Raw genomic sequence first — 15,157 nt, forward strand, 5'->3', positions numbered from 1 at the left:
AAAGCCACATAAATCACCAGATCATTAGGTATTATCAATGAAAGACAACTAACATGCTTATCCTGGCAACTAAATTAAAAAAAAATCTACTCATGTCAGCTACTATTCCCACAAAAGCAGCATATCAAATAGCAGCTGAGTAGAATTAACTACCAAAACATCTCATTTGTTATTAGATGGTATCCCTATTTCATCAACTATGATAGAAAAGCAATATGGCATTTTCTCCCCTAACATTTATGCTACTATTCAATCATTAAATGGGAGAAGCAAAAGGTGAATGATGTGAAATATGGCATTTCTTTATGATAAAGCAGCTTTTAGATAATTAGCAATGACTTTTAACTCATCACTTACCAAAATGGGAAGACATGTTTGAGTATTTGTCAGTGGTATGTATAACACAGGCATTCTTAACCTGAAGTCTGTGAACTTTTTAAAAAAAAATGTTTTGATAACAGTATTCCAATAGCATTGGTTTCTTTTTAATGCTCTGTATTTTAGTTTGCGCATTTGAAATCATTATTTTCAAAAGGAGCATCCACACTCTTTACAAGACTTCCAAAGGGATCTATGGCACACAAAAAATGGTCCAAAGCCCTAATTTAGAGATATCAAGATAACTTTATGCTACATTTCAACCTAATTATCCATGTGCTCAGAAAGAGAACAAAGTGTTAAAACATCTTTTCTAAGCAACCATGTTAATCTAGAAAATTAACAACTGAAGGTGGAGTGAACAATTTAACTAAAATAATCAATCACAAGGCTGAAAAGACTACAAAGCAGTATTAGATTGCAGAAGTACCAAAGTTCACATTCCCAGAACAGTATGGAATATTGTTCAAAGCCTTACGTGACATAGCAGTGGATTATTATCATTAGGATTTCACATAGCAATCAGCAGCATCACCACAGAATAGAATAAATGTACAGTGGAAATTATTAAATAAAAAGGTGAAAAATCATGTTTATTAGGCTATCCTATTAGTTTAGAATTTTGATAAAGCAAATTAATATTTTAAACTGAGACCTCAAATTGAAAGGTTAAATGACCACACACTCCTCTCTCATGTTCCCTGCTGACAAGAGAAAATTACAACTTCTTAGACATCCAGCTAGGGATCTTCTATCGTTGATTTCCTGGTATGACTTGGAATAAGTACCTTCACCTCTTTGGACTTCAGTTTCTAAATCTATGGAAGTAGAGGCTGAGTGAGTTGACTACTAAAATATGTCTTTGAGCTTTGGCACGATGTCATTTCTATGATTTTGTTAAGGTTCAGAGCATCTCTCAATGTACATCAGAATTTAAATCAACCCAACATTTAGTAATTGCCTGTTATATTCACTGTACTGTGCAACTGAAAAAAGACATCGTATTTTCCCTGAAAGAGTTTATATTCCAGTAGAATAGATAAGACACAGACATGAATAAATCATGTTATAAACACACAGAAAGTAGGAGTGGGATGACAGATTCAAGAAGGACGCAATCAAGTACATGTAGCAGTTTTATTGAAGTGATGGCACCCAAGCTGGACCCAAAGGAAAAAGATGGGCAGGTATGTTAGTGGACCATTCAAGGACCAGGAAACACCACATGCAAAGAAACAGGAGTGAGGAAAATAGGAACAAAAGAGTGATGTGGTCCGATATGTTAATTAAAATTACTTTGGCAGTCATGTAAAGGATGGACTGAGGAGAAGAAGCAGTCAATCCAGTTGGGAAGCTCTTACAATACTCCAGGGGAAAGGTAATAAGGGTTTGGGCTAGGGTGGCATAGTATGAGTTATTACCATAATGTGGTTCATTACAGTTTTTGTTTACCCAATCTCTTTGTTGAAATCTAAGTTCCAAATACATAAACTATCCTCCACCCTTATAGATTATAAACATCAGTAACATTCCATTTGCTTACTAGCACATTATACTTTACTAAGGATAACTAAGACAATCTTCGAGTTTGCCCTGTTTATTTCTTCATGCTTCCCAGAAGCAGATAAATAATGAAGCAAATTAATATTCTTATTAGCTCACGTTATGTAATACATCTTAGACAACCTTAGTTTTCATTTTACTCACACTTAATGAAATCAAAGCAAGGGTAAGAATAGTTATAAATATGTTATTTGTAAAAGCACAAACTATACAAAGCTAAAATGTCAATGTTTTTACTTTTATTTTACTAGAACTGAGTGAACTGTCACAAGATTGTCAGTTGGCAAATTTTTACAAATGTTTATTTCAAAGAATAGTTTTGGTTATTTACTTTAGGATTTTAAGGACCCATGATCGAATTGCATTAGGTATTTTTGTCATTAATAGATCAGAACCACTGAACTGAGTAGATGGTCTTCATGACTTGTTATGGACAAAGCAAAGAATTGACTTGGTGACCAATCTTCTAGTGATAAGCCTTGCCCAAATGAGGTAGTTGCTCTTCAGATGACAGATAATATAGTCCATGCTTTGAATTTTTTAAGCGTGGTAGGATCCACACAATACACTCTGCTGGAACATTTTTCAAGAATCCAGTTTTACCTTCATGCCATGAATAAATATTGAAGCCTTGGCAACAACCTAATATGAATCTCTCTACTGGCTCCATCAGAGAAACATATTTGCAAACTGACTCCATGAAAAAGAAAAATAAGAATTCTAGCATCAAGGTTGATTTTGTCCTCATTTAATCTAGAAAACAGAGGTACTTCTCTAGTCCTTCTTTCTGAACGATAACTAAAAGCATCTGAAGAGAGACAACTTAGGGAAAGAGTCTGGTACAACAGAAGGAATGGTTAGGAGATCTGGAGTCAGAAACCCTGGGCTTCATCTTACTATCTAAGCAAGTCCCTCTTCTCTGGACCCCTGTTTCCTCATCTATATAACATGTGGGTATTATACTAGATTCATTCCAATGTTCATTCCAATTCTAAATCTATAATCTATAATCTTATGAATATGTCACATACAGAAACGAAAACTTCACAGGAATGATCACTGACAATTATACAGTGTTCTGAAGTTTGCTAAGTATTCTAAATATATAATCTCATTTAAGCTAATATTCTGCATGCAGACTCTTACCACATTAGGACTGTGCTATGGAACTTAAATACAGAATCATATTTACAACTAAGTCTTGAAAGAAAGAATCTGTATAGACTTAACACATAGACCTCCCAGCTTAGGTAACTTCATAATGCTCTCTACCTTTTGTCTAAGAGAAGGACAAGAGAAGAAGAAAGTCTTAGCAAAAAGCCACTGGGGGTCCATAGATACATCAGTGCTCTAGTACCAGATATGTGGTATATACTCCCTCACTATAGATCTTCCAGCAAAAGCAGAATACGAAATGTGTTAAGAGAACATTTTTCATCGGGTATAAGGTTGGATTGGATAGCCTATGAGGGTTCTTCTAATAATGAGATTCTAGAAAAAAAGACAAATTAAGTACCAGCATTTATTTGTATTTCTCAATCTATTCAATTCTAGGAATGACCAGTTGTTGTTCCAAAGAAACACAGATAATGGAACATCAATTACCAATGGAGGTACTGCTCTCTCTAGTAAACATAGATGCAAAGAGACAGACATACACACAACCTTATATCACCCAGACAAGATATAAGACAAGAAATACAGTTCTCTACTTAGATTAATGTTGATTTAAAACAACAACAACAACAACAACAAAAAAAAAAGCAAGTTAGGTGAGAAAAGACAGAAGTTATGGAACTTAACAATAGCAATATGAAGTCAAAATTAAAATACTACTCTTTTAAAAACTAGATCTCAGGATAATACTGGATTAGAATCTAAAAGATTTTAATGTCTAAACTATTACTACAATTCAGTTTTACCACAGAATAAGCATTTTGCTTTCACAGTAACAGTTCTAGAATACAACCTTCAGTCTGAGAGGCTGGGACTGGATTTTAAAAAACTTTTTAAAGTCCTCCATTCGTGAAATATTAAAACTTAGTGAAAGACCTAACACATTCTGGCTAGATCTTCTGAGGAGAATTTCTAGGAGGAGGATATGATCGAGATCATAGCATGACAACTCCAGAACGGACAAGGACTTTAGAAGCCAGCTGGTCTAACCCTCTTGTTTTACTGATGAAGTGGGGTCTCACAGAGTCAAGCTAACTTGCCTGAGATCAGAGAGCCAGGAAGTAACAGAGCCATGGCTCAAAATGAACTCCTCTATCTCCAAAATGAACCAGGAGGACAAGATGGGATGCACCACTGGCAGGAATGCCCACATCAGCAGAGCCTTACTTTCAGTCAAATATCAAAGTATTTATGGTACATAGTTTTGTTTCTACACTTGAACAGAAAGCCACAAGACACTCTGACATAAGAGAACCTAAGCAGACTAATATTGGGCCTATATTAATTCCCAACTTTAAAAAAAATCTGTGCAAAAGCTTTTGAGATAAGAAAAAACTTGAGTCATGAAGAATACTTACATGGTAGGAATATGGTTCCCCTTCTTCCATTGGTTCAACCATTTTAAGACCATTCAGCTGAAAAACATATTTTTAAAAATTGAAGTTTTGCAGTATTAATTTAAAAATAAAACACAAAGATAATAATTCTCTGAGGCATTAAATTTTACAACTTAATGAGATTAATACCTATTAAAGCACCAACAAAAGACCATGGAGCATAAAAAATTTATGAAAGCAACACTAATCAAAGATGCTGAGAAGTTTTACAGGAGAACTGATTTCAATGGCATTCTAATTCATTTTAAATCATACTGCGTAGATCTTTCCTATAAAAGCCAACAATATTTAATAAGCATATAGAAATATATGACCTATGTTGTAAGAATTAGAGCAAGATGTAGTTTTTTCAAACAACTAATTACTTGCTGAGTTCTATTCAAGAGTGCCAATAGTCAAATACCTGATTAGAAAGTGAAAATGGAAAATTTACCACAGAAGGTACCTATTCCAAAGTGGATTCAAGAGAAATTAGGTTAGAAAGTTGTATACACTTAAACTAGTCTGGATTCCTCCCTTTTCACTATACTCAATTTATAACATTAAAAATGTTATAAAATATAAATGTTATAAAAATGTTAAAAAAAAAAAAAGCATGGGAAATAGAAATAATTGTTTAGGTGAACAACACTTTACCTAAGGCTTAATAGACACAAAGATCTTTATATTTGAAAAACAAAAGAAAACGATATCAGTAGGATAAACTCTGAAAAATGAGAAGTCATAGTGGCTCTGACCGAAAGGGGAGTTATTTGGCTATTTTTTAGAAAAAAATTACTTTCTATATTTACTAAACATCTTTGTTCTAAAGGATCCAAGGTCCAATATATACCAAGAAAGATTTAATTACTTACTGTTAAATATTTTATTCTAGCTGTTAATTTAAAAATGAAACCAAATTTGAAGTGTGATTTGTGCTATAGGAACTCCCACAATACAAGGGGACTAGAGACTTCCAGTTTTTTAACTAGCATACCTCCTTTTAGAATACTATGGGAAACCAAAGTCAAAGCAGATAATGTATTCAATTCACTATATTAATTAGAGCAAAAATTTAAAAACAATTCTCACAACACTGCTACCTCTATGCATTTTTATATACTTTCTTCAGTCAAACGATAAAATACTACCCAAGATACTGCCCCAATTCTTCCTTATCCCACCTTCCAAATGGAAGAAGAAATGTTTTGGCCCCCAAAATATAATTTCAAATAAGCTTTTCCGAAAAAAAAGATTTCAAGTTTTAGTAAAAAGGCAACCTAAAGATACACAAACTAATATTGTATTCACTTCAAAGTTCTTTACCCACCCTACAGAAGCTAATACAAAACACATGTAAATGAAGGAAAAACACCATCATTAGTAGGAAGATTCCCGGAATAGTTACTTCAGTAAGCATTTCTAAAGGGTCTATAAACAGTTAACACATTATACCTGACTAGGAGGGATACAAAGGAAGGTGACAAGTTCCAATTTTATCCACAAATCTTAGCAGAAAGGGGAATTACTCCACAACTTGATCTTGTCAGCTTTGCTGTACAATGAAATTCTTTTTTTAGACACGGCTTAGACTAAGATAGTCAAGTGAGGTCTCTTCCAATTCTGAAATTTTGATTTCTGTGAAAACTGTAATAGAAGGTCCAGATAACTGAAATTGTATGATGTCATCAACTCTCTTCACTACCCACTAGGAGGTGCAATAAATAGTGCTTTCTTTTTTGTTGTTGTTGACAGAACTCCTACTGTCCTGTTCTTCAAACCCAGTGCTGACTTGTACTCAAAATGAAGCTGCAGTTCTAAAAAACAGGAGCAAAATGAATCAGAGATTTGGGGTGGTCACTAGATTCTAGGACCATGTACAACACTAAAAACTGTAAAAACTGTAGAGAACACTACACTGGATATGGGGGAGATGGAGATTTTTGTAAAGGGAGAAGATAACATCTATTGATGGAGAGTTTAAATCTAGGTGATGGAACCCTCCTTTACCTTCTCCCCATCACACATTAACCCTACATAGCAAAACATAAATAAATACAATTGACCACAAAACTCCTGAGCTGTAGAGGAAAGGGTTTTTGTTTTTGTTTTTGTTTTTTGTAGGAAGTGAAGATATGTGAATTGGCAAAGAAGACCCAGACTGAATTATAATAGTATGAACAATGTTAAAGAGACAGAATGAGGCAGGGGATAACATAGTTTCTAAACTAAGACAAGGAGGGAAGAGCAAGAGAGAACATGAACATGTCAGGGCAACTCAGCCCAATCTAGGACTTTCCATTGTCTTATTTTAGGAAATGCTAGAATTGAGTGGAAAGAAGGAAATTATTCAGCTGGAAAGTAGAAAGAAATTGAATAGTTTTCAGGCTACTACTGTGTCACTATGTGAAAATGAGGCTTTCTTTTTTCACTACAAGGGAAGTTATCATTAAATGGCATGTTCTTATTAAATATTCTGGCCAAATGAATTCCTCTACAGGTTATACATGTATTATTACCAATAGAATACTGACCTACATGATCCCCTTCACAAATTCTATGGTTCAAAATAAAGGGCCTTCCTACTGTGTTTTACATATGACCATAACATCCTCCCTCCATCTCTCCCTCTAAGAATACCTCATTCCTTTCAAATATCAACTCAAGGTCCATCTTTAACATAAGCCCTTTCTTGATCCTCCTAGTTGCGGCTGTTTGCCCCCATCCATTGTAAATAACGTTGTATTTATTTAATACATAATTATATTTGGAGGGATAGAGGGAAGCTGGGTGGTATAGTAGATAGAGTGCCAGGCTTTGAGTCAGAAAGATTCATCTTCCTGTGTTCAAATCTGGACTCAGGCACTCATTAGCTGTGTGATCCTGATCAAGTAACTTTACCCTGTTTGCCTCAGTTTCCTCATCTGTAAAATGAGCCGCAGAAAGAACTGGCAAACCACTCGAGTATCTTTGCCAAGAAAACTACAAAGAAGGTCACAAAGATTCAGACGTGATTTAAAAAATGTCTAAACAACAAAAAATTTTAATAGAATACAAACTCCTTGTGGGAAGGGACTTTCTGTATTTCTAGTATCTATCACAGTACTTGGCACATAGTAGGGGCATGATTACCCACATTATGTATATATAATCAAAAACACTTAAACCATACTTTCATTCACATAATATTGATTAATAGGCCACTATACATAAGATACTGTTCAAGGTATAAATGAAAATATATAAATGAATAACAGCCTCTGCTTTTCAGGGAACTTATCATCTAGTAAAGAAGAAAACACATTTTATATAACATGATAATTATTTGTAAGTGATGACTGCCTTAAGAAAGGTGGTATAATTGTTGGTGGAGTTGTGAACTGATCCAACAATTCTGGAAAGCAATTTGAAATTATGCCTAAAGGGCTGTCCAACTGTGCATACCCTTTGATCCATCAGTGTCTCGACTGGATCTGTATCCCAAAGAGATCATAAAAAGAGAAGTGCAAAAAATGTGCAAAAATATATGTACTGGCCCTTTTTGTTGTGGCAAGGAACTGGAAACTGAGTGGATGCCCATCAGTTGGGGAATGGCAGACTAAGTTATGGTATATGAAGGTAATGGAATATTTTTGTTCTATAAGAAATGATCGGCACAATGATTTCAGAAAAGTCTGGAGAGAAATGAATTGATGCTAAGTGAAGTAATCAGAATCAAGAGAACACTGTATACTTCAACAACAAAATTATGTGATGATCAACTGTGAAGGATTTGGCTCTTTTCAACAATGAGGTGATACAGGTTAATTCCAATAGGCTTGTGATGAAGAGAGCCCATCTGCACCCAGAGAGAGGGCTGTGGGGACTGAGTGTGGAGCACACCATAGCATTTTCACCTTTTTGTTGTTGCTGCTGCTGTTGTTTGTTTGCTTATTTTTTTTCCTTTCTCATTTCCCGTCCCCCCCCCCCTTTTGATCTGATTTTTCTTGCATAGTACAATAAATGTAGAAATATATTCAGAAGAATTGCATATGTTTAACCTATATTGGATTACCTGCTGTCTAGGGAAGGAGGTGGGGGAAAGGAGAGAGAAAAATTTGGAACACAAGGTTTTTACAAGGTGAATGTTAAGACTATCTTTTCATGTATTTTGAAAAATAAAAAAGCTATTATTATAGGAAAAAAAGAAAGGTGGCATACCAAGTAGTAACAGGAATCAGAAGAGAGAGCTCTTCGCATTTAGGGATGGAAGGGAAAAGAATGAAGACAAGAAAGAATAAGATATCAGGAAAGGCTTCTTTGAAAATATGATATTTGAACTAGGCTTAGGATGACAAAGGCAAAATTTCAACATATGTTGATGGAGGGAAGAATAAACAGATGGACATAAAAAAGGTAGGTTGCATTTAATAAACCAGAAATAGTCCAGTTTAGTTAGAGCACGGATTACAAATAGAAGAATAATAGGAAATAAGCATGCAAAAGTAGATTGGGGTCAAATTGAGGAATGATTTTATCCTTTAGACAATGGGGAGCTACTTGCTCTTTTTTAAGCAAGAGAATGGCATGGTCATTGAGGGATTGATGCTGACAGTAGATATGTAGGACAAATTGGAGTGAAGAAAGATTAGAGTCAAGAATACCAATTAGAAAGCTATGCAACAGTGGAGGCAAGAAATAATGAGGGCCTGAACTAGGGCAGTGATTCTAAGAATGAAATGAAGGGAATGAATGAAGATGTGACACAGAGTACAGTATAGAATTAGCGAGTTTATGGAGATAAAGGAGAGGAAGGAGTCACAGAATTTCAGAGTGGAAAGGGATCTCAATGACCATCCAGACCAACAACCCATGTGCAAAAAAGAATCTCCACTATAACATATGTAGTACCTAACAAGGACTTGGTAGGTACTACATATGTTATAGTGGAGATTCTTTTTAACCTATCACCAGGCCCAAATTTACCTCTTTGTAACCTGTCATTTCTGTTTCTGCTGCCTAAGGCCAGACAAAACAAAATGTAATGCCTCCTCCATATGACAGTCCTTCAAATACTTGAAGACAATTATTATGACTCCGAGTCTTCTCTTTTCTCCACTATCCCAGATTCCTTCAATCAATTGTGATGTGATTTGGAGTCAAGGTTCACCATTCTGGCTAACTTCCTTTGGACATTCTACACCTACACTTTCTAGACTGTGACATCCAGAGCTAAACATGAGTCACCAGATATAGACCAAACAAAGCAGAGCACAAAAGGACTATCATTTAATCGTACTATTACTTTCTCAGGGCTGGAAACTGTTCCTGTTCTTACAATAGAGTGGAAAGAGTGTTGGATTTGGAACGAAAGGACTTCGTTGGTAGTCTCATCTCAACCACTTATTACTACTGATGTAGGATCTCAATCACCCTATTTGAGCTTTCTGGATCTTAGTTTCCTCATCTGAAAAATAAGAGGTCTGTTCTTTGTGATCTATGAGGTTTCATCTCTCAATCCATGGTCCTATGACTCTATATAGAATAATGGATTGATCGGTCATGAATCCTCTAGCATGGTTTATATAAGAGGAAAGAACAGGCGAGTTAGGTGGAATGTTCTTCAAGAAGCAGATGCCAAGAAAAAGCAAGTTGAGACACCCCCACAACAAATGGGCTCAAACTGAGAAGAATAAAGCTTAGCCAACGGATTGTTGGTTTCCTGAAACATTGCCATTAAGTAAAGATAAAAGTAGTCATATATTGTGACGAGAAAATTCCCAGTAATGTGTCACAGATGACATGGGTAATGTAAACACAATACAAACAAGAACGATAACAGTTAAACATACCCAAAATAATATGATCATTATGTACAACATGCATTATAGGTATAGGGAGGGTGGTATAGTGAATGGAGAAAAGGCTTTGAAGTTCGGAAGAACCTCAGTTCAGATCTCGAACACAACTTGGCTTTGTGAGCCTGGACAAATCCTCAGTAATCTAGACCAGAGGAGTGTTATACTCAGGACCCTGATGAACCAGATTCAAATGCAATGGGAAATATTTTTAAGATATGCAAAAAACACAATGGAAAATGGATAAGCTTCATGTGTGGTTTTTCGAAGTCAAAATGCTTCCCAGAGGAATGTGGACAGTTCAAAGGCCCCATTTCTAAAACTAAAGTTGGAGAGAAGAGCCCAACTTAGACTGGTATAGAGAGTTTCCTTGGCTTTCACAGGTTTATCCTAATCCTGGGATAAAATACACATATTTTCTCCAGACCAGGTTCCTCATCCATAAAAGGAAGGGTTTGGACTAGGTGACTTCTAAGGCTCCTAAGAACTCTAGCTCTATGACTGTATGATCCAGTTTAAGGAAAACATGGTAAGAGACTCAACTAAGGAAATTTATCAGGAGGGGAGCGAGTGGGTGCAGAGAGGAGAATGAACGGACACTTAAAATGAACTGGGAATAAAGGGAATAGACAGATAAAAGGTAAGACGTGCAAAGTTTCTAGAACCAACTTTTTTCACTCTAAAAGTCAATGGAGTTCCTTGGAGAATCGACTCTCGGTGCCTCAGTTATGTTTACTAAGGAAGTATAAATGGCACTCAAGCAAGCAAAGATGTGAAAACCAGCTGTCCTTGAGTAAAGTTATCCAAAAGGTACTTATTTGGAGGTGCTAATTTGAGGACAAAGAAGAAAGATGCATTCAAGGTACCTCAAAGAGGGAGAAAGTCAAGGCATGGAAAAAAAATCTTGGACTTGATGATATTTTTAAAAAGGAAGGAAAAATATAACTATGAGCTCTAAGGCCTACTTTCCCACTTACACAATATTTTGAAGAAAATGATCCACACATGTATCCAAGGCATCCTTTGCTGAGGATATCCAAAGAGAATAAGGAGCTTCTTCCAAATGATATTAAAGGGGAGAGTACATCTTTTTCATTCCATGAGTAGTTAAAAGACAAAAAGTAAAAAGTAAAAAGTGTTGTAGACTTTAAAAAAGTATTTGATTCACAGGTGGGTGACTAGAAGGCTTTAACAGAAATAGGAAAATCAGAATAAGTACAGAGATGTTTAATAAATAAATGTGTGCTGAACAAAAGAGAAAGTTTTGAGGGAAGCCAAATAGTGAATTAAGTCTTGACCACATTGAGCACAGAAAAATCTAGATATAGATGCCTAATCAGTATTTGAAAATATAGGACATAGTGAAGATGGAAAACCTGAGATCTCAGAAGCAGAACAAGTTCTGAGTGCTAACAGTCAATGTTTTTTGAAGACACCAAATAATCCAACTTTTACTTGTTCATAAATGCCTATATCATTCAACTACAGCCTTAATAAAAATAACCCTCTCAACTACTCAAATGTATCTGTGATCAATTTGAAAGTTCCCTCAAACAATGAAGATCACAGAACATCCATGCCTGATCATCCTGTGTGACTTTTGTCCATGTGCTCCCAGAAATTTACCACAAAAGGCCTACCCAAAGTGCTGATGACCTTCACTTTTTCTCAATGTTAACAAGAGTAATGATAAACCCCTTCTTCTCATTAAGTGACTAGCCCATCTTCTTTTCCTAACCTATAATTTCTTTATAACAACTTTGCAGATTTAGATGGTACCTCCTTGTAGTTACAATGTCCCCTTCCACTGCCCTCTGTGTGACGCTCATTTTTAGTTCTTTGGAGGCAAGGTGTTACAACACTAGTAAAATGTACTGAAAAAAACAGGCATCTACTCTTATAAGAAGCTTAGTGTCAGTACAGGTACCCTGCAGTTTCCTGAAGGCAAGTCAATTTACACTCCTTTTCAACCATGGGCCCAGCTCATTGACCATCTGTATCATTTGTCCCAAATATATACATTGTTAGAAAAGCCCTAGAGAGTCATGCGGAAATCTGGGCAACTGACAGCCTTCATTGTTTTTGCCTTTCCTCTGTGGACCAATAAGCTAATCAACCACCTTTGAATGATTGCAGATCTCTTTGAGGAGGCTCTGCAACGTCTCGGGGCTTAATGCAATCAATATAACATCATTTCAAAGTCATATATACAATGTGACTATAAAGTAATGAGACTACTTTCTATAAGGCAAATAAGAACATCAATTCCATTACTTTCTAGTCATGCCTCACAATATTTTAAATTGCATGCGATCATATACACACACACACACACACACACACATATATTCATGGTTCCTACATGGGCTAGTTTGGCTCATTATTACATAGCTGAAAACTACCCTGAGTTTCCTGAAAATTGGACACAAAGCAGACTGTGAAATAAGGCACATATTCTGATGTCAGTAGCTATGTCTTCACTTCTGACAGCATTATTACATCAGCATATTTAATGAAGTTATCCATATCAACAATAATTCTTAGTGAAATTAATTATTTATCAAGAAATTATCATAAATACATCCAAAATATTGATTAATTCACCCATTAGCCTCTATTCTTCAGTGTATTGTGCTCTATGGCAATATTTCTGATAATTTAACCCTTATGTTGCAACTGACATAGAAGAGAGAGAGCCAGGCCTTGAAGTTAGAAAGACTTGGTTGTTTAAGTTCCCTTTTGGCACACAAGAGCCAAGTCATCAAGGACAAATCATTTCACTGTCAGTGTTCCTGGCAACTCTCTAAGATTGTAAATTACATATTTTTATCAGTAGAGGGAGTTTCTACACCCAGCATTCCCTACACAGATGAGATCACTGCTTCAACCAAAAATAAAGTGGACAAAAACAATGTGTTATTTCTTAGACTTAAGTAGTATTTTAAAACACACTTCTGAAATACTATTTAATTAGAATTTGCATTTTATACACAAATGTAATATAAGGGCTAGGAGGAAAATGAAACAGAACCTCGGGGGGGAAATGATAGTCTAACCAAAAATTAAGAATATCTATTAAGAATAAAAAGACAAATACAAACCAAGAAATATTGTGAAAAATCAACATCTGCGCAAGGCCTATTAAATAACCTCTGTCAGCTTTAGTCTCCTCAAAATGCAAAATGGGGCTGAGGAGCACCTACCTCCCAGGATTATTGTGAGCATCAAATGAGATACTATTTGTAAAAAAGCACTTAGCAGAGTGCCTGCTACAGTAGGCACTACATAAATGTTAGTTATTCTTATTATTATCATCATCATCATTATTTTGCATTGAGCATATAGGTTTCAGTGATCAGATCTACTGATTGAAACCCAAGTTACCCTGGATGGATAATAAATTTGTAACATTTATCCATGAAATTTTAATCTGCATTAAAAGGTAACAAATAGTAATTTAAATATCTCAACAAGATAACAGCCTACATTTATACAAAGTACACAAAGTAATTAATATACATTTCACACCTGATTATTAAAAACAATCTGTATGGTGGATGTTCTAAGTAGGTTTATTCTCATTAAAAAGATGAGGAAACTGAGGCTAAGTGATTTGCCCAGGACCACAAAACCAGTAAAAGCAATGCCCCTTCCCCCCCAAAAAAATAACACCACACAATCCAGAGTTTCTGACTTTCAAGACCAGTACTCTTTCTATTATTCCAAAATACTTCACAAGTGTTTTAATATCCAAAATGACCTGGGAATAGCTAGATGATATATAGGCCCACTATTCGGCTACCACATTTATTTACCTGACTTCTCCTCAAATATTTTTCTGTGAAAACCTGGCAAAGTTATATCCCACAACCATAAAAAGTTCCCTCTGACACTGCCAAGGTTACCCATCACCTCAGCTAAAGATGTGTGATTAGTGGTGAACCCATTTATTCCAAAACTGTCTTTACTGAGTATTTTGTGGTTACTTCCCCACTATGTTTCATTCTCCCCAGTGTTAAACCATTTTGTGGGTCATCATAGCTGAAGAATTCATTACCTAGTGGCCAACCTTGTGATGATGCCATATGGCTCTGAATCATAGGGCATTATAATTTCCAAAGCATTAAAAATTGTGGATGACTTGAGACCGATAGAATGATCCATAATAGGTATATATGCAAGCTGAAGCACATTACCAATAATGATCTTCTGATTTTTCTTGTGCAGCACGATAAATGTGGAAATAGGTTTAGAAGAATAGCACATGTTCCACCTATATTGCATTACTTGCTGTCTAGGGGAGGGGGGAAGGAGGGGGGAGAGAGGGAAGAAAGTATATCACACAAGGTTTTGCAGGGGTGAATATTGAAAACTGTCTTTGCATGTATTTTGAAAAATAAAAAGCTATTATAAAAAAAAAGCAATAATTATCTTAAGAAGTAGAATAGAATAATTATAATATGCATAATTAGAAAAGAAGATGGGTCAGTCACATAATGAGAATGAAGGATATGAGATGGACAGCAGAAGTGTAGCACAGGTATCCACAAAATATTAAAAGACCTAGGGGAATGTCTCCAGCAACATGAGGTGGATTCTCAATGGAGAATTTATGCAAGGGAATAGGCAAGAATAACCCAAAGAAAAGACACAGGTAACTTGTGATCTATACTAATGGAGGAAATATGTATTTTGAAAAACTCATGAATCCATTTAAGTAGTAAGGTAATAACTGAAACACATAAAATTCCATTTATGGAAAAATTTCAAAATACTCTGCACAAATGATCATTTCAAACAACAAAGACTGTATAATGTAAACAGTTC

General features: G+C 35.4%; 1 protein-coding gene across 1 annotated transcript in view; it reads right to left on the reverse strand.

Moving 5' to 3' along the window:
• The window catches only part of RPS6KA6 (ribosomal protein S6 kinase A6), a 103,895-nt gene that overhangs the window by 77,888 nt on the left and 10,850 nt on the right, over positions 1-15,157 (reverse strand). Inside the window, exon 2 of the mRNA XM_031944913.1 lies at positions 4,476-4,532. Within this exon, the coding sequence (XP_031800773.1) occupies positions 4,476-4,517 (42 nt within the window). The 5' untranslated portion in view covers positions 4,518-4,532. The remainder of the gene's footprint in view (positions 1-4,475; positions 4,533-15,157) is intronic.

Source organism: Sarcophilus harrisii, chromosome X (genome assembly GCF_902635505.1).
Source record: "Sarcophilus harrisii chromosome X, mSarHar1.11, whole genome shotgun sequence".
Classification (NCBI taxonomy): domain Eukaryota; kingdom Metazoa; phylum Chordata; class Mammalia; order Dasyuromorphia; family Dasyuridae; genus Sarcophilus; species Sarcophilus harrisii.